Raw genomic sequence first — 27792 nt, 5'->3', positions numbered from 1 at the left:
TGTCTCAAGTGCTTAGTACAGGGCTCTGCACATAGTACACACTTAAACCGTGAGCCCCATGTGGGATGGATTTTGTCCAACCTGATTACCTCAGTGTTTAGAATAGTGCTTTGCACATAACAACCCTTAACAAATACAATAATAATAACAATAATCATCATTGATCTGTTGGCTGCTGTGTTAGTCTCAGTTCCTGATCGTAACCACACCAGAGGAAGGCTTCCAAGTGGCAATGCATTTCTCTGCTTAAAAGCTATACCTGAGTTAAAAGGGAAGCTACGATGAGCTAATATGGGGTTGTTTTTAGGCTAACCCCTTTTCAGTCACCTCCAAGTGAAGTCTTAAGGTGAGTATGTGAGCAACCACATGGTGACTGTTTTCAGGTAATTAGAAAACCAAACTTTGTATTCACAGCTTTAAACCTCAAATAATTGTATGCAGTCAATTGTATTTATTGTGCACTTTATGTGTGCAGTGCTTTGTACAACGTGCTTGGGAGAGTACAAGAGAATTGGTAGATGTCCTAAAAAAAAAAATCATCGTATAAACTCAGCTTTTCTATTTGCTGTTGCTACTTTTCCAAATTGATAATGTAATCACTTTGGTCATTTTCTTTCTTGGGAATATGGTTTAGCCAGGATTATCTGGGTCTTTACAGAGCTATCAACTGGTTCTTGGCTGGAGTTTCTAAACATGGACATTCCTTGGATGGTTTTGAATATCAGGTGGTCAGTAGTCTCAGAATCTAGGTTCTGGTGCCTAAGAGTAGTTTGGCATGGGTACTGCATTGAGAGGAAGGCACCGTGAGTCTCAAGTTGCTCTCCTCTTCTTTTTGCTCCCCTCACATTCCCTTTCCTCTCTCATCATCTCACCCATCTCCGTTCTTCACTTTCTCCCCTTCTTAGCCTTGTTCACACCCCCCTTCTACATTTCCTTCCTGATCTTATTGTCCACCCCTTGCCACCGCACCCCTCAGCCCCCTCAGCCTCCATCCATATCATCCCCCTGCCGCCATCCCCTATTCTCATCGAAGAAGGAAGAGAAGAAAAAGGAGTCTGAAAAGTCAGATGACGGCATGGTCTTTGGCCTGTTCGACTAAGCAGAGCATGGCAGAGTGAAGAGATCCCAGGCCTGGGAGTCAGAAGGTCATGGGTTCTAATCCCAGCTCTGCCATCTGTCTGCTGTGTGACCTTGGAAAAGTCACTTTACTTTTCTGGACCTCAGTTCCCTCATCTGTAAAATGGAGATGGAGACTGTGAGCCCCACGTGGGACACTGACTGTGCCCAACCCAATTTGCTTGTATCCACTCCAGTGCTTAGTACAGTGCTTGACACATAGCAAGTGCTTAACAAATACCATTATTACTATCATTATGATGATTATCCCTTCTCTTCACTTGTTTTTTTCTCTATTTTCACGTTCTATATGTGCTTGAAGGGTTTTCTCCCTATGCAGTTAAATTCTCAAGAGAATCCTGAAATGGACTGTGTCCAAACTGATTAGCTAGTATCTACCCCAATGCTTAGAACAGTCCCTGGCACATAGTAAGCACTATGTAAACAAATACCATTAAAGCAAAAGAAAAAATATATCTTTTCCTCCTGCCGCACTCACATTAATACCAGCTCTCTTTTCCTTGGTCTGATTGATTCCCCAGCATTCTCCTTGTTAATAAATAAGCACATTTATTGAGCAAACACCATGTGCTTATTTCCTCTCTCTATTCTTTAGTACCTTCTCTCTTCAATAGGATGGAAATCCTGGTTGTGGAACACAGGGATGGCATAAGATTAATGAAATGGAGAAGCATGTTCTGAGTTTTTTTTATTTTAATGGTAATTGTTAAGCACTTACTATGTGCCAAGCACTGTTCTAAGCACTGGGGTAGATTACAGGATAATCTGGTTGGATACAGTCCATGTACCACATGGGGCTCATAATCTTAATCCCCATTTTACAAATGAAGTAATTGAGGCACAGAGAAGTGACTTGTTCAGGGTCATAAAGTGGACAAATGACATCAGCAGGATTGGAACCCAGGTCCTTCTGACACGCGGGCCTGTGCTCTATCCACTAGGCCACGCTGCTTTAGGGTTTGCCCTGATGGGAAGCAGAGCTATGCATGGCCGCCGACTGCCGACTCATCCACGCCGAGACCACCCCCCCTCTCCCGGGAAGCTGAGCCTTGTCATCGCCCGGACCCTTGGAGCCATTACCTCGTGGGCTCGGGATCTCTGCTCCCCTGAGGCGCAACCTCGGCCCACCCGGCCCCTGCCCCGATTCCCGACAAGCCCCCCTTCGCCTACCGCTCGCTGACTCATCTGCGCTTCCTCCGCCTCCACCGGGGAGCTGAGCCTCGGACCGTCCGGACCCACGCCCGCCTCAGCCTTTCACAACCTGGATCTCCGCACCCCCGCTCGGGAACTCCGACACTACGGATCTTCGCCCCCACAGACCCCCAGCCACCAGCTTCCAGTCCACCCGCCCCCCGCCGCTCGGGCCCGGGAACATTGCGCTCCCCTTCTCGATCCTGGGGACATTGTGCTCCCCTTCTCGGCCCCAAGGACATTGTGTCCTCGGGGGACATTGTGTCCCCCTGCTCGGGCCCGGGGACATTGTGCTCCCCAACCGCTCCCCCACTCCGCCCGAGGCGGCCATTTTGGGAAGCCCCCACTCTGCCTGAGGCGGACATTTTGGGAAGGCCTCACTCAATTTTCCCTCTTGAGGTGATTCATCTCTCCCGCCCCCGCCCCGGGCGACGACGTCCTTGTTCTCACCATGTTACCTTACCTTAGCCGCTGCCTACGGCCGCCACCCACCCCGGACAACCTCAGGGCCCCCCCGCCGCCACAGGGTTATTTGGTCATGAGCTCTGGGACTCTCTCGGCCGCTGGCCGCTCGACTTTGAGTCTGATCGGGTAGGGTCGGCTCGTCCCCCGACCCTGGTCATCGCCTGCTTATTAACACTATTGTAGTGTGCCTTACTGTAGCATGTTGCTATATTTGCGATCTCGCTTTTTATTGTTTATTGTCGTCAGATTTTGAATCTGATCAGGTCGCCCCTTAATCGATTCTACCCCCGACCCTGGTCATCACCCCTTTTATTAACACGACTATATTGTATCATACTGTATCATGTTGCTATATTAGCACCACTGTATTGTATCATATTGTATCATGTTGCTATATTACCGATTTCGTTTATTACTGTTTATTGTTGTCAGTGCTGCCACCCACCTCTCTGGCCTCGCCATGTCCCTCCTCCCCCCCTTCCCCCTCCCGGCCCTTCCTATCCTCCCCTTCCCCTTCCCCTTCCCCTCTCTCGCTCAGCTCTTTCCCGCTCTCTCCTCTGTCTCCTCCCCCCCTCCTCTCTCCCGCCCTAGAACTCCACTTTACCAGCGCTACCCCTCTTCCCCCTCCCCCTACTCTTCCCCCCACCAAACCCCCTCTTCACCCCCTCCCCCCTTCTCTCTTCCCCACCCATGCCCCATCCCAGTCCTCTTGTCCCACCGCCACCCCTCATCCCCCTCTCCTCGTCCAGGGCCCCGCCACCTCCTTCCCATCCAAACCCTCCCCTCCCCCCGCCCTTCCCCCCCTCCTCCCCTTGCACCCACAGCTACTTTCAAGTGTGGCCTCTGGAACCCCCGCTCTATTACAGGCAAGCTACCTTTCATCCATGACCTTTTCCTCTCCCGCTCTCTCCTCCTCCTCGCCCTTTCGGAAACGTGGCTCTCTCCCGAAGACACGGTCTCCGCCGCCGCTCTCTCCAGCGGAGGCCTCTCCTTCTCCCACTCCCCCAGACTCACCGGTAAGGGAGGAGGCGTCGGCTTCCTCCTCTCGCCCCGATGCCGCTTCCGCACTATCCCTCCTCCCCCCTCCCTCTCCTTCCCCTCCTTCGAAGCCCATATCATTCGCCTCTACCACCCACTCCGGTTACTTGTCGCCGTCATCTACCGCCCTCCCGGTCCCACCTCCGACTTCTTCAACCACCTTGACCCCTTTCTCACCTTCCTCCTCTCCTTCTCTCTGCCCACTCTGATCCTTGGAGACTTCAACATCCATACGGATGTACCCGACGACTCCTCTGCCGCCCGCCTGCTATCCCTCCTCGACTCTGCCGACCTCCTCCTCCACCATACCGCGCCCACTCACCGACTCGGTCACACCCTCGATCTCGTCATCTCCTACCGCTGCACTATCTCCTCCCTCACCGACTCTGAAATCCCTCTCTCTGACCATAACCTTCTCACCTGCCTCATCTCTCACACTCCCTCCCCCTGCAAATCTTCGCTACTGCCCCACAGAGACCTCCGCTCTCTCGATCCCATCCGTCTTTCCAATAGCATCTCTCCTCACCTTGCCGCCCTGTCCTCTCTTCCCACTCTCAACGAGCGGGTCTCCGCTCTCAACTCCACCCTCTCTACTCATCTTGACTCTCTCGCCCCCCTTTCCCTCCGCCGCTCTCGATCCACTAACCCACAGCCCTGGATCACCTCCTCCGTCCGCCTCCTACGCTCCTGTCAGCCTTCTCTCTGACCTCCCTTCCTCCTCTCTCGCCCCGCTCCGGTCTATTCTTCACTCCGCTGCCCGGCTCACCTTCCTGCAGAAACGATCTGGGCATGTCACTCCCCTTCTTAAACAACTCCAGTGGTTGCCTATCGACCTCCGCTCCAAACAAAAACTCCTCACTCTAGGCTTCAAGGCTCTCCATCACCTTGCCCCTTCCTACCTCTCCTCCCTTCTCTCTTTCTACCGCCCACCCCGCACGCTCCGCTCCTCTGCCGCCCACCTCCTCACCGTCCCTCGGTCTCGCCTATCCCGCTGTCGACCCCTGGGTCACGTCCTCCCGCGGTCCTGGAACGCCCTCCCTCCTCACCTCCGCCAAACTGATTCTCTTTCCCTCTTCAAAACCTTACTTAAAAATCACCTCCTCCAAGAGGCCTTCCCAGACTGAGCTCCTCTTCCCCCTCTACTCCCTCTGCCATCCCCCCTTTACCTCTCCGCAGCTAAAGCCTCATTTTCCCCTTTTCCCTCTGCTCCTCCACCTCTCCCTTCCCACCCCCACAGCACTGTACTCGTCCGCTCAACTGTATATATTTTCGTTACCCTATTTATTTTGTTAATGAATTGTACATCGCCTTGATTCTATTTAGTTGCCATTGTTTTTACGAGATGTTCTTCCCCTCGACGCTGTTTAGTGCCATTGTTCTTGTCTGTCCGTCTCCCCCGATTAGACTGTAAGCCCGTCAAACGGCAGGGACTGTCTCTATCTGTTGCCGACCTGTTCATCCCAAGCGCTTAGTACAGTGCTCTGCACATAGTAAGCGCTCAATAAATACTATTGAATGAATCCATCAGATGACCACCAAACAGTTCCTTCGCTCTCTAATTTTATGACCTGAGATATCAGAAAGCCCAAGCAAATGTGGCCAAGCATGGATCTCTGCCGGACTCCGGCCACTACACGGGGTCACCCTGAAATCCCTTCCACTTTCCCATGCCCTACAACCGCTCTCTTCCCCTTGGGTATCAGGCACCCTGGGAACAGAAGGGGAGAGACAGGAGGAGCTTCTAGGGTGGGAAAACCAAGCCTCAGCAAAGGCTGCAATTCATAGACTAGTCACACATCCTGCCCGGTAGAGTGGAGGATGTATCATAACACCTTTGCCAATGTCCACTCTAAGTGGCAACTCATTTAAAAGGCAGCTGTGCATTAGAGGATTCAGCAAAAAAAAGCATTCCTTCTGGGGAAAAAAAAATAAAACCACACTCTCAAACTACAGCTTCTAACAGATATATTTCTCTATCACGTTTGGCCTCTTTCATCTTATTTACGTGTTACCTCACTTAATAGGCACACACTTATCTGCATTCCTCCAGTGGCTCACTCATTTCCTATGTTCGGGAGGAATAACCAATGGTCATTAGCCAGAAACAACATCTCAAAGTGGTGGATGACACCACCCGTCCAAATCCAACATAGTAAAATACTGCTCTGAGGAAGTGTTCTTTTTTTTTCCTTTTTTAAGAAAATGCTTTTAGGACTTGGCCCCACAAGCTATTAAGGCATCAGTATTCTCACTGTCCATCTCAACAGCACAGTGAACTCATAATTTTATCCTGAAAAACAAAGTAGAGTCAACATTCCATCGTTTAAGGAGCCGATTATCGAGTCTGGGGATTATACATGGTCTTTGCTTCTTTCCCCATCGGCTTTTTGACTATTTCCCTATTCATTAGCACCTCCTCAAGACTCTGGGAAAGGGAGAAACAGAAAAACAACCTAATCTGAGTTTCATCACTAAAAAGCCACTAAAATCAAAAGGCTTTCAGGAAAGAGGAGGTTCCGACCACTGGCTAAAATAATGTGATGCATCGTCTTCCCTGGAGGTGGTTATATCATCTCTTCTGTTTACTTCGGAAAGAAAAAGAAAGTGGATTTTTCATAGCAAAACACCACAGAGCACAGCAGAAACTGCAGCAGGAAGGCAACTTTCCCACCCCTAGCCATAGGCCTCTCCAACTACTCCAGACCACTTTGGCTATAGATCAGAAATAAATAGGCAGTGGTGTTGCAGGAACACAAAAGTCTGCACTGCTTCTTTTCAACCTATACCACCTCCACAGATATGAAGGCAGTAGCTATCAGGAGAATCAATCAATCAGTAGGAATTATTGAATACCTTTAGAGTACTAAGGTACTCTAGTGTAGAGTACAACTCTGAACACATGGAGGAGTACACACATCTCCTCCAGAAAATCTTCCCTGACTAATCTCTCACAATCCCACCCTAGTTTTCCTCCATCGTGAATCTCTTGTGCCCTTGAGTCTACATCCCCTAAGCACTTTAGTAGTTAATAATTGTGGTATTTGTTAAGCGTTCACCAGGCGCTGGGGTAGATACAAGCAGGTAAATAAATATCACTCGTCAACTGATATCAGACACAATCCCTGTCCCATATTGAACTCAGAGTCTAAGAAGCAGGGAGAAAGTGTACTGAATTTCCATTTTAAAGATCAATCATATTTCTTGAGCACTTACTGTATGTAGAGCACTGTATGAGCGCTTCGGAGAGTACAACAGAGTTGGTAAACACGATCCCTGCCCACAGTGAAACAGCGTAGCTTAGTCAAAGAGTCCGGGCTTTGGAGTCAGTGGACGTGGGTTCTAATCCCAGCTCCACCACTTATTAGCTGTGTGACTTTGGGCAAGTCACTTCACTTCCCGTGTCTCAGTTACCTCGTCTGTAAAATGGGGATTAAGACTGTGAGCCCGCCGCACTTGGGACAACTTGATTATCTTGTATCTACCCCAGTGCTTAGAACAGCGCTTGGCACATAGTAAGCGCTTAACAAATACCATCATTATTATTATTATTATTATTATTATTATTAACGAGCTAACAGTCTGGAGGATGAGAAAACTGAGGCCCCAAGAAATTAAGTGATTTGCCCAAGTGCTCTTCCCCTAGGCCATAGTAATGATAATAATAACTGTGGTATTTAATAATTTTGGTATTCGTTAAGCGTTTACTATGTGCTAGGCCCTGTACTAAGCACTGGGGTGGACACAAGCAATTTGAGTTGGTCACAGTCCCTGTCCCACACAGGGCTCACAGTCTCAATATTCCAAGCACTGTACTAAGTGCTGGGATAGATACAAGATACTCAGCTCCTGCATAGGGCTCATAGTCTAGGAAGAACAAGTACTGAATCCCTATTTTGCAGTTGAGGGAATTGAGGCACAGAAAAAGAAGTTACATTTATTCATCATTCAATCATATCTATTGAATGCTTACTGTGTGCATAGGTACAAAGCACTCAGGAGAGTACAATACAACAGACATAGTCCCTGCCTACAATGAGTTCACATTCTAGAGTTCAAGTCTATATGACTTGCCCCAAGGTCACACAGCAGGTAAGTGGAAGAGCCAGGATTAGAGCCCAAGGCCTCTGACTCCAAGGCTCATGCTCTTTGCAGGAAGCCATACTGCTTTCCTTACTGCTCTCTTCCTCACAGCACTTATGTACAGAACCACCGTACAGATCTTTACGCTCCATTGCCTTTCCTATATGTAACTGACTTTCATGTCTTTCTCCCCTAATAGATTTTAAGTCCCTTGAGGGTAGGAATCCTGTTTGCTTAGTCTCTAGTTCTCTCCCAAGCTCTTAATACAGCACCTTGAATACAGTAGGCGCTCAATAGCATCCCTTTGACTGATTGGGAGAACCACAGAATTAGTCAACATGATCCCTGCCCTCAAGCACTTTACAGTCTAGTTGGGAAGAGTTATGGATTCCTCAAACTCCATACTGTGGCTTCCATTCACACTGCCTTGTGAGCTTCAAGGAGACGAGGTTGCCAGCCGAAAACAGGCGGTGACAGCTAGCAAGGGGGCCTGGGAATGCTATGGCATGAGCAGGCCCACCAGATCTCTATGTGGCACTGGGGACACTCAGAGACTTGTTCCTCAGATTGAATCTGGACTCGAGTCATCTGGAAAACTGAGGTCTCAGGGCGTAACACCGAGTACTAGAACTAGACAGACGTTCCAAAGCCCAAATCCTAAAGCAGACAATAAAAATTTAAGCTGTGGTCAGCTTGCCTTCTTTTCATTAGGTTCTCAGAGCCTAAGCATGCATACATTAAGTCTTCCCCAAGGAGTTTATAACCAACAAATAAATAGCTACTGTTCCTCACAATCCCAAGGATGGGAATCTTTAGAGGCAAATGTGCCTCAAACGAATGAGAATTCAATTTCATAATGCCATTATTTCTATTCCAAAGGAATGCTAGGAAAATTATGGCTTCAAATTTATAACATAAGCATGCGCAGGAAAGAATTTATGCTTCCCTTCCTCACGCAGTTTCAATTTTCTTTTTGGATTTACAACATTTGGTGTGGTACTGTTAAATATGTTTATGCATTAATTTTCTGCTCCGTTTCCAACTCCACGTCGGGATCAAGCCAGAATCGGAGATGCTGAACTATTTTCCCACACCTCTTCATGCCAAGTCCTAAAATATACAATTTAATTCTTTCGCCAATTGTTGCAAATTGACCAAAATACTGAGTTTATTTTCCTAGCTGAATTTATCTTTGTTCATCAGGAAGAGCCAAACACATGAGGCCTTCATCCTTGGCCTGCCTCAAAGCTCAAGGATGATCACAGTATTGGCGGCATTACCGCTCTGCCTTATCAAAATAACTCCAGCCTTCTTGTTCAATCACAGAGCTTCCCCAAGGGCTAAACACTTCTACCGCTGTTTGTACTTAAGTCAACAGTAACAAGTGGCCTGCACTACCTTGGCTCTTGCTATTCCGGCTGCAAGGGTGGTAGAAATGATTAACTGTTTCTAAACCCAGTACTTAAACCTCTCAGCTGATGTTTCCCTCTCTCCCACCACCCAGATTGAAATTCAGGAAGCTAGAGCTTTTCTCTCACACAAGTGCAATGCTCCTTATCAACTTGTCAGCATGAAAAGAATTACTCACAGCTTAGAGTATAAATCATCTCAGGATCATATAAACAAATACCTCTTTTACTACTTAATACAAACAATTGCTAGGGAAGGGTTGTTTTTTTTTATGGTGGGAGGAGTGTGCCGACGGGAAATTCTTTCACTGCAATACTACTTACTACACTTGAAAGAAACCTTTTAAAATAATCCTTCTGATCCACTAGTGAGGAGTGTTTGAATGGTCAAAAAGAAAAAGAAAAAAAAAATCACCAAAATTCATACAAAGAGGTAGAAATAAAACCAATAACAGAACAAACCTTCAGATACTCTGCTTAAAGAAATGAAATGAGTATAATACATTAAAGGTCTATGATCAGGCTTCAGTAATACAACCAAAATCTTGGAAATGCAAACATCTCAAATAAACCTGTTTATTATTTTTTAAATATGGCCATGTTAAACATGTGACTATTAGGTTCAGATTATGTTGTTGCACATCTTAGGAAAGTTAAAGAGTTACTTTCATTCCTCTAATCTATTTTTGTATATTACATTCTCTCTTCCCTCACAAGAGCAATTTCCAGTGGTAGGAAGACAATCTAAACATTGTGATCACTGCATTCTATTAAAAAAGCTTCTGTTTAGTTTTGGTCACAAACCACGAACACACAAACATTAAATGAAAGACATACATTTTCAGAAGACCATTTAAAATCAACTTTAATTATTATTTTTAAAAGCACTTAGATAGAAAAGCTATATAGCTAACATGCTAAAAATGTTTCAAAGCAGTCCTGGTATTTGAGAATGGAATCTGTAAAACTCCTGTTTGGAATAAAACTTCCAAGCTAATTTGCTTCTTGGAAAACTGGTAGGACCTGGGCTACAGTTCTTCTATACTAGTTGATATGATCTAAACTAAGAACAGAATTGGCCTTCAAAAACATGACAACCAATGGATTACATATCCAAGGCCTTTTTTTAAAAAACAAAACAGCAAAAAACAATCCACCACCACCTCAGCTGTCACAGTGTTATACTGGAGTAGGTAGATAACAAACAAAAACTGAAACGAATAAAGACTAAAGTAAAACACATAATTTAAAAGTAGCTATCAGTTCATTTGAACACTCATTTAGCAATTTAGCTTTGCCCTTATGCTCTACAAGAATTCCTGGGAGAAAAGCTGAGGTCATTAAACTTTATTGAAAAGTAAACTAAGAAACAGGCTAATAACTTGTCTGAAATCACAAATTAATTCATTAATAAGTAGCATAGGTAAGCCTGGAATTCAAGAGCAGTAGAATGTCTAGTCCACCAGGGTTCTAATCCCAGCTCCGCCACTTGTCTGCTGGGTGACACCAGGAAAGTGTCACCGGTCGCCTGGGGATGGATTTGTTCGGGAATCGGTGGGGCGAGAGAGAGAGTGGGGATGGAAAGGCTGAATTTCATACAAAATTTATTCCGGGAGGCGAACTGAATTATTTATTTTGGCGAACTGAACTTCCCATTTGGGAGGAATATGATTATTTAGTGATATTAGAAATATATTTATAATGCTATTCGCACATGGCAGAACTCCCAGGTCCCACCCAGGTGGAATTCACTTATGGTTTGTTGGCCCATGGTGAGGTGGCTAGCTCCCACCCATGTGCATTTCCCACTCAGAAAGAATCCACTTATGCATTACCCCCATAAGGTGAGGTGGCCAATTTTCACCCATGAGCACTTCCAACTTGGGAAGAATCCACTTAAGTGTTACACACACCCACGGTGAAGCCCCTAGCTCCCCACCCACGAGTTTTTCCCACTTGGGAGGAATCCACTTATGCATTACACACCCGTGGTGGAGCGCCTAGCTCCCATCTACGAGTTCTTCCCACTTGGGAAGAATCCACTTATGCATTACACAGCCGTGGTGAAGCACCTGGCTTCCAGCCCCACGAGCATTCAGCAGGACGGGACACTCACCCATCCTACGGCTCCTCGCTTGGTGCAAGCAGAGCGGGCATCTCATGTAACGGGCAGAGGCGACCTACAGCCAGCTGCTGCAAGTCTCCATCCACTACACAGAAGGTCAGAGGCCACAGGTATTTATCACCTGTGCTCCTAGGCCATTCCAGCTTCCGCTCTCCCCACCCCTCCTCCATACCTTATTTGATTGGTCCAGGGGCAAGGGACACCTTCTGTAATCTTGCACCAATCTAGCAGTTCTGGTTGTGGGGGCGGAATCCCACCCACACTTCCCAGTTCTGCCTGCCAGCTCAGGGGTCATGATATAGCATTTGACCTTGAGATGGTAAGTACCCCGAGGTCACTTCACTTTTCTGTGCCTCAGTTACCACCTCTGTAAACTGAGAATTTAACATTGACATTTAACTACCCCAGTGCTTAGTACAGTGTCTGGCACGTAGAAAGCACTGAACAAGCACCATTTAAAAAAAAAAAGAGATAATTACTTCCACTTTGGTACTGCCTTAGAAAACTGCTTTACCCAGTGCTTTTTCATAAAATGTTTACGAAATCGGGCACCAGAATTTCATCTTATGTAACTTTAGTAACATTCTAGAAACTTGAAGAATGGAAGTGCACTTCTGATTTAAGGAAATGCTATGAGAAAACTGTTCCTTGTTTACCAGCTCAGGGACTGGCTGAGGTCAAGAGTGACAGGTTAAGAGACTGAATATTTTTGTCCAGATTTATTCACCTAAACAAAACATATATGTAGTCTTTTCTGTTACACCATGTGTTTTCATTACATGATCTGGATTTAAAATGATGGAAGCAAACTCCAACCCTATTCTGTGACGATTGGGTTCTCGCAGAAACCTTCATTCAAGAAAACTCACACTGAACAACTCAACCCATGTCCAATGCTGTGCATCTATGCGCAACTGTTTCTTCTCCCTCACTACACTATACCGGACAAAGCAAACTGTCTGCTGTCATATTCTCTCCAAAACATGTAGTGAAACCACACATTCTAGCTGGAATGAGTGCTCTGGGAATATTTCGTCCCACGACACAAGTCAGTTCTGGATATAACAAGATCCACAAATTTGGCAGACCTGGATTTGGTTGTACAAATACATGTGGTGGTGGTGTTTTTATTATTATGGTATTTGTTATTATGGTGTTTGTTAAGCACTTACCATGTGCCAAGCACTGATAGAAGCCAATCAGTGTTAATGGTTGTTAGTTGAGGCACAAATCTGTACCACACAGTTATTGGTGTTTGTGCTGCTTTTCTGCACATTCGGTTCTGCCATAATTGTCGGACACTGTCAACAATGCAAGCCTGTTGATACGGTAAGTGTACTATGGTGTCAGAATAAATGGCTTATGTGCAAAGCATAGAGAACACAGCACGGGCCTGGGAGTCAGAAGGTCATGAGTCCTGGCTCTGCCACTTGTCTGCTGTGTGGCCTTGAACAAATCACTTCGCTCCTCTGGGCCTCAGTTCCCCTCATCTGTAAAATGGGGATTGAGACTGTGAGCCCCACATGAGACAGGGACAACTGTGTCCAACCTGATTTGCTTGCATCCAACTCAGCACTTACTACAGTGCCTGGCACAAAAGTAAGTGCATAACAAAGGCCATAATTATTACTATTTAGAGTGCATATATGTGCTTATGGAATGGAAGAGTACGCCAGTGCAATTTCCCTTGTTTTCCCTATGTTTTGGAAAGTTGGGTGTATTTAAAAATAGCAAAATACAAGTAGCAAGGGTGTAAAGCATTCTGCAAGTAGTGAACATAATCACATAGGAATGCATTTTATTGACACATATCTTGGAATCATTTCCCCCTTAGTCCATTAATCCTCAATGAATCCATGATTGACTAAATATGATTTCCCCATAGCACTAGGCTCTTTGAGAAAACTATTGCACTATAGCAAAAATGAGTAGAGGTAGACTCCAGTTCTGAATGACCACATGTAAAATCCAGGGATTTGTCATGCAGTAATTATGATGTAGCCCAAGATCCATAAACCACGCACCTAAATGACATCTCTCTGAAGAGGGTCAGCCTCTTCGAAAGATGGTATATCCAACACCTGCCTCTTTGGGAGCTTTTCTCCATAAGGAAGTATTCTCCCCAGGCCTTAGTAGAGTGCTCTGCACACAGTAAGCGCTCAATATCGCTGACGACTAATAAGACTGCTTAGTTTTTCTCATTAGCAGGATGTCCACACCCAAACTTGCTGGTTCATAAGTACCAGTGCTCTCCTTGAGGATGATTGCGGATTTTTATTTTCATCAGTGTGTTCGTGGACTGATTTAATTTTAAGGTCTGTGAGATGGGCACTATTTAGGGGATCTTTCCAATGCCTGGCCCTCTTTGGAAAGGAAGCAATGTATTCCAAAATTAGGGTACTCAGATATCAGGGTGGCACTGAATACCATTACTACTTCATCGGTCGATCAACAACCTCTAACCAGCTTGCCAGCTAGCACAGGACTTGTATTGAGGGTAGCGTGCACCTCATCGTCAGTCAGATAGACACCTGAGTTATTTCTTTTTCTGGCCATGATGATGGGTTGTGATAAACCATCTAATCTTCCTGTGACCAGGAACATTCTCTGTGAGATGGTGGAATTGGGGGTTGAGGTGTATTCTGTGACCTTGAAACCAAATATCTCTGTGCACCCTCTGCCCCCAAAAATACTGTGGGCTCCTACCTACTGCTCCTGCTTCTGGCTACTGTATCAGCTCCTGTTCCTACAGGGGCTTCTGTGGGGCCTGTCCTTTTTGATAATTGTTCAGTAAGAGCATCTCCCATTATTTATGGGGTCTCCTAGGACTAACACCCTGATTTCCGCAATTAAACCTCACCCCAAATCACTGCATTTTTCTTGTTACACAGAGACCTGTTAATGATGACGGTCCACTATTTCAAGGGCTTCTCTTGAGTGGCTAAAAATGGAAACTTAAAACTAAACTGCTCTTAAATTTGCTCTTTGTAGGCTGGTACGCCTATATGGATTGGGTTTATCTATTGGGGGAAAACAGCAGATTTTTTAAAAAATCATCAGTCATCATCGATAGTATTTATTGATTACTTACAACATGCAGAGCATTGTACTAAAGCACTTGGGAGAGTACAACAAACCTTTTTTAAAGGATTAAAGAAGCAGAAGGTGATCAGAGAAGCAGCGTGGCTCAGTGGAAAGAGCACGGGCTTTGGAGTCAGAGGTCATGGGTTCTAATCCCGGCTCGGCCACTTGTCAGCTGTGTGACTTTGGGCAAGTCACTTAACTTCTCTGTGCCTCAGTTACCTCATCTGTAAAATGGGGATTAAGACTGTGAGCCCCACGTGGGACAACCTGATTCCCCTGCGTCTACCCCAGCGCTTAGAACAGTGCTTGGCACAAAGTAAGCGCTTAACAAATACCAACATTATTATTATTATTATTATGATCATGGCTAATGCTTTGTTGGTAAAAGACCCTGAAACCCAGCAAAATCACCCAGAACAGCCTCTATTAACAACAGGTTGGGAGGGGTAGCCAATCCAGAGTTTGGAAAGACTGTGTGGAGCCATAAAGTGGAATTCAAAATGACTGAGGAGTCATCAATTCATTAATAGTATTTACTGAGCACTTTACTAAAGTACTGCCCAGAGTACTTTAACTGCTGAGGAAAGCATAATAGCATCAGGAACTAAAGCAGATAACCATTACCAGGAGATACTGTCGAAAAGAAGAGAATAATAATGATAATAATCATCATCATCATCATCTTTGTTAAGCACTTACTATATGCCAGGCACTGAACTAAGCACTGGGGTGGATACAAGCAAATCGGGTTGGATACAGTCCCATATGGGGCTCACAGTCTCAATTCCTATTTTACAGAAGAGGTTACTGGGGCACAGATAAGTGAAGCAACTTGCCCAAGGTCACACAGCACACAAGTGATGGAGCTGGGATTAAAACCCATGACCTTCTGACTCCCAGGCCCGTGCTCCATGCTACTTCTCTAATAGCATGGCTCAGTGGAAAGAGGCCGGGCTTGGGAGTCAGAGGTCATGCGTTCGAATCCCAGCTCTGCCATTCGTCAGCTGTGTGACTGTGGGCAAGTCACTTAACTTCTCGGTGCCTCAGTTACCTCATCTGTAAAATGGGGATTAAGATTGTGAGCTTCACGTGGGATGACTGGATTACCTTGTATCTACCCCAGCACTTAGAACAGTGCTCTGCACGTAGTAAGCGCTCAACAAATACTAACATTATTATTACTATTATTATTAATAAGTCAAAGAACGAAAGCCTTGATATACTGTAAGCTCCATGTGGGCAGGAAATGTGACTACCAACCCTTGTTCTGTTCTCTCCTATGTATTTAGTACAGTGCTCTGCATACAATAAGTGCTCAACAAATACCACTGATGGTTAATTAGTCTAAAAAAAAAATCCAGCAGGAGTGCCACTAACCCTGAGGGTGGCACCTAGAGAAGAAAGCCCAGGACCATCTATCAGTTTTGAAGACAATGGGTACTGATTATACAGTGCTCAGAGGGGATCTGCAAAACAGAGAGACCCTGCCCAAACAATGGGCAGATCACAGGGCCGCCTGGAGAAGAAAAAAGTCCTGGTATGTGATGTGGCCACTTCAAAGTTTCTAAAGGTACATGTGAAGTGCCTGCAATCCTTGGGACATTTTTTTAATGGTATTTTTTAAGAGCTTGCTATGGTCCAGGCACTTTACTAAGCACTGGAGTAGCTACAGCTAATAATAATGTTGGTATTTGTTAAGCGCTTACTATGTGCAGAACACTGTTCTAAGCGCTGGGGGTAGAGACAGGGTAATCAGGTTCCCCCACATGAGGCTCATAGTTAATCCCCATTTTACAGATGAGGTAACTGAGGCACAGAGAAGTTAAATGACTTGCCCACAGTCACCCAGCTGACAAGTGGCAGAGCTGGGATTCGAACCCATGACCTCTGACTCCCAAGCCCGGGCTCTTTCCACTGAGCCAATCAGGTTGGGCACACTCCATGTCCCACTGGGGGCTCACAGTCTCAATCTGAGGCATAGGGAAGTGAAGTGATTTGCCTAAGGTCCCACAGCAGACAAGTGGCGTAGCTGGGATTAGAACCCAGTGCTTCTGACTCCCAGACCTGTACCCTATCCACTAGGTCATGCTGCGGCTCCTTGGACTTCTTTACTTTGTGCGGCACACTGCACTAAGTGTTTGGGAGACTACAATACAACCAAGTTGGTAGATTTGTTCTCTGCCCACCGGGAGCTTACAGTCTAGAAGCGGAGACAAACATTAATGTGAATAACAGAAATAATACACATAAAATATAATCATGTAAACTTAATTCAACCTCAGCTTTAATAACTGGATGAATCTGAATGTCGGAGATCTCTGCTGGCTGGGAACTGTCAAGTTGCCCATGGAGATTTTTGTCATCATTTTCTCAAAAACGGGAAGTCTCACCTTTCCAGGTTACGTCCAGCACAGCTAGCCTCAATCATTTCACTACATGTTGGGATGTACCTTCTGACTTCTGTCTTTCATTTAGCGATCTGCCTCTTGTTTTGTTTTTTTTTTTGTTTTTCTGTAGTTCTCTGATCGTGTCTGTGGTTTGTTTCATGCTACTAATACAACTGTTGTGTTTATGCTCCCTCTGCTCTAATGGAATGGTTAGCATTTCTAAGTTTCAAAACCCCTGCATAGTGATGGAATGCTGATCCTGTTGATGGCTGGGGATCAATTAGTGTTAACCAATAGACAAATCCGAACAGTGAGGAAATTATATTTATGAAAAGCAGCTCAGCATCTGACACTTATTCACTTGACAAAGGCCAGAGGGACCAAATTCTGGGAAGTTCTTTCTTTTGGGGATTTTTTTTTCAAGTGAAGGAACTGTTTATATGATGAATGAAATATTTATCTTCATTTGGATCACTTGAATTTCATTTCATATCATTACCAAGAGGGAGCTGTGCCTTTCGTTCTAAGGTGTTAAGTCTTCTCTCTCACCTGAAATTTTGCCATCATCGCTCCCTTCAAATCCCTCTCCTGGCTGCTCATAACTTCAGTAGCAGATTAAAGACACTTATTCCTGGCTTCAGGTCTTTCACCAGCATCTCCCTAGTTTATTATGCTCCACACTTTGTTCACCTCTCCTCCCCCATTTCTATCCTTGTCAACTTCTTTTCAGATATTAAGCAGTTTATTTTTTAGAGGTTGGTGTCAGTTTTTGCAGAATACTTGGTACTTAATCGTGCTTAGTTTAACAACCTCCCTTGCACTCACTAGACTGTAAGCTCGCTGGGGGCAGGGAACGTGTCGGCCAATTCTGTTGTACTATATCTTCTCAAGCACTTAGTACAGCGCTCTGCACATAGTAAGCGCTCAATAAATACCATGGATTGATTAATTACGATCATTTTAGACCCATCAAATGCATTTTGTGCCCTTTTGGAACAAGGCTGCCAGACTCCTTTAGGCAAGTATGACCAGTTAGCAGCCATCTGTTCATTCTTTCATTCATTCAATCTACTTGGCCTAGTGGACAGAGCATAGGCCTGGGAGTCAGAAGGTTTCATTCATTCAAACGTATTTATTGAGCTCTTACTGTGTGCAAAGCACTGTACTAAGCGTTTGTAAAGTGCAATTCAGCAACAAAGAGAGACCATCCTTGCCCATAACAAGCTCACAGTCTAGAATTCTAATCCCAGTTCTGCCATTTGTCTGCTGTGTGGCCTTGGGCAAGTCACATAACTTCTCTAGCCTCAGTTACCTCCTCTGTAAAATGGGGTTTAAGAATGGGAGCCCCATATTGGTCAGACACTGTGTCCAACCTGCTTAACTTGTATCTACCCTAGTGCTTAGAACAGTGCTTGGCACATAGTAAGAACTTAACTAGTACCATACCATAATTACTATTATTTTTTGAGTGCTTGCTGTGTGCAGAGCACTGTACTAAGCACTTGGGAGAGTACAATACAATGACAAACAGACACATTCCCTGCCCACAACAAGCTCTGGAAACTACTTGAACTCCTGCAGCCATTCTGACCTTGTGGAGAAAGAGGACTAAAACCAGCATGTAGCATGCCTTCTCTCCCAACACACCCACCACTTCCTAGTCCCATTTCTAGTTCTCCAAGTGCTGGCTAAGTCAGTAGAAAAGGCAGCAGGTGAATCAATCTTTGCAAGATGCCAACTTGGGAAGTTCTGATTGTTAGAAAAAATAGCTAATCTGATATTTCATGACCAGGTGCCTTTAAGAGAGAGAGAGAGAACTTTATTATTTATTCACTCCCAGTGTGGGGTTTGTTTTAAGAGACTCTCAGATTCCATTATATTCTGCAATTTTCAAGTTTAGCATATAAAATCCATCGGTTTGTTACCCAAATTAAAGAGAATACATCACTCCTCAAAAGAAATTAATTATTAGCCTTTTATTTTTCTGTTTTTAGATGTTACTAGGGAACGGAATAAATACCTTCGATATTCCCTAATGAAAAAGAATATAAACAATGCTACATGGGTCAAGCCAGTAGTCTATCCAAACCAGTACTAGTAGTATTAATGATATTTGTTAAGTGGCTACTACATCCCAAGCATTGAGGCATTCCCAGACTGAGCTCCTCTTCTCCCTCTACTCCCTCTGCCATCCCCCCTTTACCTCTCCGCAGCTTAACCCTCTTTTTCCCCTTTTCCCTCTGCTCCTCCACCTCTCCCTTTCCATCTCCACAGCACTGTACTCATCCGCTCAACTGTATATATTTTCGTTACCCTATTTATTTTGTTAATGAATTGTACATCACCTTGATTCTATTTAGTTGCCATTGTTTTTACGAGATGTTCTTCCCCTTGACTCTATTTATTGCCATTGTTCTCGTCTGTCCGTCTCCCCCAATTAGACTGTAAGCCCGTCAAACGGCAGGGACTGTCTCTATCTGTTGCCGACTTGTTCATTCCAAGCGCTTAGTACAGTGCTCTGCACATAGTAAGCGCTCAATAAATACTATTGAATGAATACTAAGCTCTGGGATAGATACAAGCTAATCATGTCCAACATAGGGTTCATAGTCTAAGGCTCACAGTGGAATCAAAAGATAGATACACTAGGCTGTCCTCATATTACCCTCTAGCAATATCACTCTTGTCCCAGACCTCTTAAGACATAATCTTAATATTAAATGCTAATACACTTCTATTCCGCCTATTCAAGTAGCGGAGGAGCAGCGTGGCCTTGTGGAAAAGCATGGTCCTGGGAGTCAATTATTGCTGTTGTTGAGCACTTAATATGTGCAGACCACAATACTAAGCACTTGGGCGACGTAAATTATAATCCCGACTCCGCCACTTGCCTGCTAGGTAGTCTTGGGCAAGTCTCCTAGCTTCTCTAGGCCTCAGTTTCCTCATCTGTAAAATGGACATTCAATCCCCGTTCTCCCTCCTACTTAGATTGTGAGCCCCATGCGAGAAGGGGACTGTCTGAGACCTCATTAACTTGTACTTCCTCCAGGTCTCAGAACACTGCTCGAGACATGGAAAATGCTTAACAAATACTACCATTATTATTATGATTATTAAGAAGAAGAGTATTTTAATAGGACCTGGTGTCTAGGTCAGGCAATCTACAAATTGAATCTGGCCTCTGCATAAGTAGTTCAAGCTTTGTTTCTATTTAGAATCACACACTTTAACTACAGGCATAGTATAACCACAGAAGAACAACGAATGAAATCACATCTCTGTTGCTATTTTAGATCTTAATGGATTTGCTGGGAGTTATCTCCTTAAGCTATAAAAACGCTTTTATATGGGATAACTGTTTCTTTAAAGAGAAGATTAATGGAACTTTTCATGAAAACACCACTGAAAGGTTAATCTGATTTTGGGGGCTTCTAAATGAGGATCTTGTACACAATGACCTAATAAATGAAGGCAGTAATGGGTAAGAACACAACTTGATATGAGTAAAAGTTTTGGATCTTGAAAATGAGTTGCCTATACTCTGCCACCTCCAGATGGTAGCAATTTTAACATCTGTTAAGCACTTACTATGTATCAGGCTCTGAACTAAGTGCTGGGGCAGATACTGTGTTGGGCAGAGTGTTCCTGTCCCTCACTGGGCTCACAGTCTTAATTCCCATTATACAGATGAGGGAACTGGGGCACAGAGAAGTTAAGTAACTTGTCTAAGGTCACACAGGTGACAAGTGGCAGAGTTGGGATTAAAAAATTTGAGGGAAGATGGTGTAGGCCTTCTGTAAACTGAAATTTGCTTCTCAAACCCTTAAACTTGGGGCTATCCTCGACTCATCTCTCACATTCAACCCACACAGTCAATCTGCCGACAAACCTTGTAGGTTCTACCTTCACGTCGCTAAAATTCACCCTTTCTAATCCATCCAAACTGCTCCTCTTCTGATCCAAGCACTAATCACATCCCACCTTGACTATTGTATCAGCCTCTTCATTGACTTCCTTACCTCCTGTCTCGCTCCACTACACTCTACTTAACTCTGCTGCCCAGATCGTCTTCTAAAAAAATTCACTCCATGTCTCCCCACTCTTCAAGAACCTCAGGCGGTTACCCATCCACCTCCACATCAAACAAAAACTCCTTACCAGTGGCTTTCAGGCATTCAATCGGCTTGTCCCCTCTTACCTTATCTCCCTTAATTTTTTACTAAAGCTCAACCTGCAAACTTCACTCCTCTAACTGCAGCTTGGACATTGTGCCTGATCTCATTTATCTCAGGCCAGACCCTTTTCCCGTTACTTCCCACTGGCCTGGGACTCCCTCCCTTCATTATGCCTGACCATCCGTCTGCCAGCTTCAAAGACTTATTAAAATCACATCTTCTAGAAGAGGCCTTCTCGAATAAGCTCTGATATCGCCTATTTCCTTTCCCTCGTGCGTTACCCTTGCATTTAGATTTGTGCCCATTATTTATCCCACCCTCAGCCCCACAGCACTTATGTACATATTCCTAATTTATTTTAATGCTTAACTCTCCTTCTAGACTCCTAAGCTCCTTGTGGGCAGGGAATGTGTCTGGCAACTCTGCTGAAGTGTACTCTCCCCAGAGCTTAGTACACTGATTAACTGATAAGCACTGGGAGGGGACACCCAGGTGAGAATTAGACATCCTCTCACAAGATGTGTGTTGAGCCACTCAAGACTCAGAAGAACTCTGGAAACTGTGATCAGTGCCTGTGAGGCTGGCTCTAGCATAGTAAGGGTGGTTCATAAAGAAGCTCAGGGGATGCATAACTGCATGAAGTTCTGCTACTTAAATTCCTTCTCCTATCCCTGCCCTGACTGAGCCCAGGGCGACCACAGTCCTAGGCCCAGACCCGATTCCAAGGAGCAGTTCACACACAGGATCAGATCCCAGCTAATATGTGGGTAGAAGGCTCACCAAAACATCCTCCTCCCCAAGCCTCCGGCTTGGGACAGTTTCCCTCCTTTCTGGCTCCATTTTCTCTTGCTCTTTGCCCAGTTTCCCAATGTTTGCTTATTTTACCTCTATGGGCCTCAGTTTCACCCCGTTCTCTGGGTTTCAAATTTTACTGTGTGTATATCCTTTACCCTTTTCCTCTCACATCTCAACTAAACCCAGAAAAAATAAAACTCAGAATAAAAACACACACAGTGAGTTGATTTTGCTGACACCACAGCAGCTAATTTGCATTCGTGACCTGTCATTTTCTGCCGAGGTTACCTTAATTTAACGGCCTCCCTTCTGACGACTGAATGACTTTAGAGTATCCATCACCATGCACATGATGGTGATGATTTCTCAAAAACACTTACCTCTGTAGTGGTTCCAATGTCAGCAGACGGGCTGCACGTGCTCGTGTCCGGGGGTGCTGTACCAACACTACTTCTAATTGGAGAGCTAGGAATAGGCCCTCCCATGGATTCTATATACACTGAAGATTGATGGAGAACGCCTCTCTTTTGAATCTTATTCCAGACTTGACTCATGGTATCTGTTAGTTCGTATAAGAGCTGAACCTGAAAATAAAAGAATGGGAAGTCAGTCAATTAATCAATCAAATTCACTGAGCACTTACTGTGTGCAGAGCACTGTACTAAGTACTTGGGGAAGTAAAAAGTAACAGAAATGGTGGACACTTTCCCTGCTCAGGATGAGCATACAGTCTAAAGGGGGAGAGAGACATTAATATAAATGAATTAGAGATACATATATAAATTCTGTGGGGCTGAGGGAGGGTGAATAAAGGGTGCGAATCTACGCACAAGGGTGATGCATAGAGGAGTGGGAGAAGAGGAAATGAAGGCTTATCTGGGGAAGGCCTCTTGGAAAGGATCTGCTTTTTAATAAGGCTTTGAAGTTAGGGCGAGTGGTCATCTGTCAGATGTGAAAGCGGAAGCAATTCCAGGCCAGAGACAGGACACGGAGAGGAATCTGCAGCAAGTTAGATGGGATCGAAGTTCAGTGAAAAGGCTGGCACTAGAGGACTGAAATGTGCAGTCTAGATTGTAGTAGGATATCAGAGAGGTAAGGTAGGAGGGAGCTGGATGATTGAGTGCTATAAAGCCAATAGTAAGGAATTTTTGATTGATGCAGAGGTTTTTGAGAAGTGGGGAATCATGGACTGAATGTCGCTATAGAAAAGTGATCCAGGCAACAGAGTGAAGTATGGACTGGAATGGGGAGACACAGGAGGCAAGGAGGTCAGCAAGGAGGCTGATGTAGTAACCAAGGAGGGATAGGAGAAGTGCTTGGATTGAGGTTGTAGCAGTTTGGATGGAGAGAAAAGAGTGGATTGTATCAATGTTATGAAGGTTGAACAGACAAGATTTGGTGATGGACTGAATATGTGGGTTGAATGAGAAAGATGAGTTGAGGATAAAGCCAAGTTTATGGGCTTCTGAGATGGGGAGGATGATGATGCTGTCTATAGTGATGGGAAGGTCAAACAGAGGACAGGGTTTGGGTGGGAAGATAAGGACTTCTGTTTTGGACATGTTAAATTTGAGGTATCGGCGGGACACCCAAGAGAAGATGTCCTGAAGACAGGAGGAAATGCGAGACTGCAGAGAAGGATAGAGATCAGGGCCAAAGATGTAGATTTGAATCAACTTCATAGAGATAGCAGTTGAAGCTGTGGGTTTCCAAAGAGTTCTCCAAGGGAGTGGGTGTAGAAGGAGAATAGAAGGGGACCTGCAAATCTTCAGACACTTCCGTTACCATTTTCAGAAGTACGTAAAACCAAAGTCGGATTAAAGAATGAACCAGGAGGTGTCCTTGTTCTTCAGAGAGTCCCAGCTACGCAATTAACTAAGACGCTGTGAGAAAGCCACCCAGATGCCCTGTGCCTCAGCTAGCCAAATTGAAGAACAGGAAGATATAATTACCTCAGGCTTTCCTCAGTAACTGAGGACAAATGACAACAGACCAAAAAGGAAATGACATGAACTTCTTGGAAGAAGGGCTCTATACACATTCTGTGAATTTTTGAAAGGTGGTACCAGAGTGACTATCAAGATTTTACAATAGCTTCAGCAGCTTCAGTGTGAAAGATCGAGTGCATAAACACACAGGAGTTCATAAACAAAAGATGTAATTCTAAAACTGTCACAAAATTGCCCATGTAAATACATTTGATGCATTTTTCTTAAGTAACATTTATTCCTGAATGATTTTACTTGCTCGTATTCTGTCTGGTCCTTGGTCAATCTCTTCTAAAATAAAAAAAAACCCACAATGGAGTTCAGAAAATTAAGATCTACCAGAATGCATGAAGCTGCTCTCCTATATAAAGAATATGTACAATTTTACTTAATATTCTCCTGAGATAGATCAATCCAATATTCAGAGAACATACTGTTTGGTCATACATTGTTTGATTAAATTCTAAGATATTTACACAAGGTTTCATAAATAAGCATTAATCATGGAAATTGTATGACAATATATTGCCTTATACTATATAAAACAAGTCCGAGGAAAAATGCAAACACAGTATATAATCAGATCCACAGCTGGATACCATACTCTGCTTGCCATTATAAAAAACAAAATTCTCAGATTTATAAGAAGTTTCAGCCTGAGGACACATCCAGATGATGAAGCTGGCTTCTTATGTGGGCAGAACAGATGCAGAAACACTCTTGTCAATCCGTATTTGATATAAAACAGTACTTCTGTGTTTTTTCTGCTTTGTGTGTTGAAGTCTCAAATCTCATGCCCTGTACTTTCTTAATAAATTAGCATGTTCAGATTTCATATAAATGCTTTTGATTTGTCCTTTACAATCATGCAGGTTTTTGTACTATCACAAACATTTTTGTTTGCAGCCTACTAGAGTACTGAAGAAAAAAAATCCTATGTCATCTTACAAAATAACTCCAACAAGAGAAGCACATTAATTCAGGTTCACAGATGACTGTGGATCAAAGATGATGCAAATTATTGAAACATAATATAAATGTGAATGTGCTTACAACCCTGATGTCCTTGAAATAATGATAATGATAATAATGGAATGTATTAAGCACTATATACTAAAGCATTGCACTAAACACTGGGGAAAACACAAAGTAACTGGAATGGGAACTATTGAACACAATAAGGATTAAATGAGAAAAAACAGAATTTATAAAAGATTACAAGGCATCACTATTTAAGGGCAGTATCTGTCCCGACAAAAGCAAAGTCAGGCTAATAGCATGTGCAGAAGTGCAGCTAATATTTAGATTTTCCTTCTCCAGATATTGCAAACTTTTTCAAACACTCATATTTACTGAGTGCTTACTTTGTGCAGAGCACTGCAATACACAGTTGGGAGAAAACTTTTCATTATTATGCTTCTAGGACTCTTCCATCACCTGAAGTGGCTGGAAAAAAACCCATTACAGAACAAATGTTCAGGACATCAGGACCTAACGGCCATGGACTTACCAAGATAGGAATTTCTCTTTCTGAGAACAAGTTGCAGCAAGGCTAGAAGTGCATTCAGAGAGACCAAGAGCCACTTCAAAGTGGAAAACCTATTAACATGGTAAAGGACAACCTTTGTGTGCCCACAGAATGGAAAAGATCATACAGTCAAGTGTATTCTTTTCAATCCTCAGAAGTGCCAGGGCTAATAGATACTCACACACTTTGAGATAGCTAAAGTCACTCCAGTCCATTCATTCATTCAATTGCAATAATAATAATAATAACAATAATATTAGTATTTGTTAAGCGATTACTATGTGCCAAGCACTGTTCTAAGCACTGGGGTACGTACAAGGTAATCAGTTGTCCCACGTGGGGCTCTCAGTCTTAATCCCCATTTTAAAGATGAGATGCCTGAGACACAGAGAATTAAGTGGCTTGCCTAAGGTCACACAGCAGACAAGTGACAGAGCCAGGATTAGAACCCACGTCCTCTGACTCCCAAACCCGTGCTCTTTCCACTAAGCCATGCTCTTTCTCTTAAGCCACAGAGCTTCTGTATTTATTGAGCGCTTACTGTGTGCAGAGCACTGTACTAAGTGCTTGAGAGACAACAACAATAGACACATTCCAGTGTTTAGAAGCTGCAGTTCTTGAGGTTGCAAAGACTTCACCATGACCTCTCCCACCCAAATCAAGTCCCCATCTTTGACCAGCTAAACCCCAGACCTCCCATCCCTTGTCAGCACCCTCCAATCCAACCCATTCCTCCACTCGGGCAGTTCCCTCTGTGGCCCAGCCGCCCCATGACCCCATCCAAATGCGGCCTGTGGAATCCCCGCTCCACTGTGGGCAAGCTCCCCTTCATCCACGACCTGGTCCTGTCCAGTCACAGAGACGTGACTTGCTTCAGACGACGCTGTCTCCTCTGCCATGCTCTTCAGAGGGTCTGCACCCTCCCCCACCCATCCCAAACTCACATGGAGTGGGGGAGGACATAATAATAACAACAATAATAATAATAATTATGGTACTTGTTAAGCGCTTGCTTTATGCCAAGCAGTGCTCTAAGTGCTGGGGTAGATACAAGTTAATCAGGATGGACACAGTTCCATTCCCACATGGGGCTTGCACTCTTAATCCCCATTTTACAGAGAAGGTAACTGAGACCCTAAGAAGAAAGTGAGTTGCCCAAGGTCACATGGCAGACATGCCAGGATTAGAATCCAGGTTCTTCTGACTCCCAGGTCCGTGCTCTATCCAGTGAGCTGCTTCCCCCCACCACGTGCTGCTGCCTTCATAACCTCTGATCTCCAAACTCCCTTCCTCACTTTCTCTTCCTTTGAAGCCCGTAGCATCCTTCTTACCCCTCTGCTAGTGGCCATCCTCTACCACTGCCACCAACCTCAGCTCCAATTTTTGGAGCAATTTTCTTTCAAGCCCGTCTTGTCTTCCTTCTTACCTCCTTCCCTACACTGATCCACATGGACTTTCCCTGCTGACCGCTTCCCTTCCTTCCTCAACTCCACCTGACTCCTGCTCCAGCCCACCTCATCTACTCATTAACCTGGACCCAAGCTGGGTTTCAAAATCCCTAGTCATTATACCATAACCTCTCCATCTCTGAACACAACCTCCTAAACCTGTCATCTCTCTCGCGCACCCACATAGCCCAGAAAGTTCCACTAGGCTCAGTGCTTTATACAAAAGAGTTAGTATACATGCTCCCTGCCTTCAAAGAGCTTTCAATTGAGTTGGGGAGGCAGACAAATAACATGCAGATAGTAGGAACTCAGAACATAATAGATATGTACATAAGTGCTTAAGTTATGTACATATCATATGTACATACAAGAGACCTCAAGTGCTTAGGTTTATGGCATTTTTTATGGTATTTAAAAAGTGCTTACTATGTACCAGGTACTGAGCTAAGCACTGGGGTAGATACAAGCAAATCAGGTTGGAAACATTCCAAATCCCACATAATAATAATGTTGGTATTTGTTAAGCGCTTACTATGTGCAGAGCACTGTTCTAAGCACTGGGGTAGATACAGGGTCACCAGGTTGTCCCACGTGAGGCTCACAGTTAATGCCCATTTTACAGATGAGGTCACTGAGGCACAGAGAAGTAAAGTGACTTGCCCACAGTCACACAGCTGACAAGTGGTGGAGCCAGGATTCGAACCCACGATCTCTGACTCCCAAGCCTGGGCTCTTTCCACTGAGCCACGCTGCTTCTCATATGAGGCTCAGAGTCTAAATCCCCATTTTGTGGATGATGTAACTGAGGCACAGAGATGTGAAGTGACTTGCCCAAGGTCACACAGCACACGAGTGGTGGAGCCAGGATTAGAACCCAGGTCCTCTGACTCCCAGGCCTATATTCTATCCACTAGGCCAGAGTATTTAAGGTAGGAAAAAAGG

At 44.5% G+C, this 27792-nt stretch overlaps 1 protein-coding gene across 1 annotated transcript in view; it reads right to left on the bottom strand.

Annotated features, from left to right (window-relative positions):
- The window catches only part of VPS13B (vacuolar protein sorting 13 homolog B), a 932812-nt gene that overhangs the window by 428189 nt on the left and 476831 nt on the right, over positions 1-27792 (bottom strand). Inside the window, 1 exon segment of the mRNA XM_029063425.2 lies at positions 22267-22470. Within this exon segment, the coding sequence (XP_028919258.1) occupies positions 22267-22470 (204 nt within the window).

This window comes from Ornithorhynchus anatinus, chromosome 4 (assembly GCF_004115215.2).
Source record: "Ornithorhynchus anatinus isolate Pmale09 chromosome 4, mOrnAna1.pri.v4, whole genome shotgun sequence".
Classification (NCBI taxonomy): domain Eukaryota; kingdom Metazoa; phylum Chordata; class Mammalia; order Monotremata; family Ornithorhynchidae; genus Ornithorhynchus; species Ornithorhynchus anatinus.
This window is presented reverse-complemented; position numbering and strand designations above follow the sequence as displayed.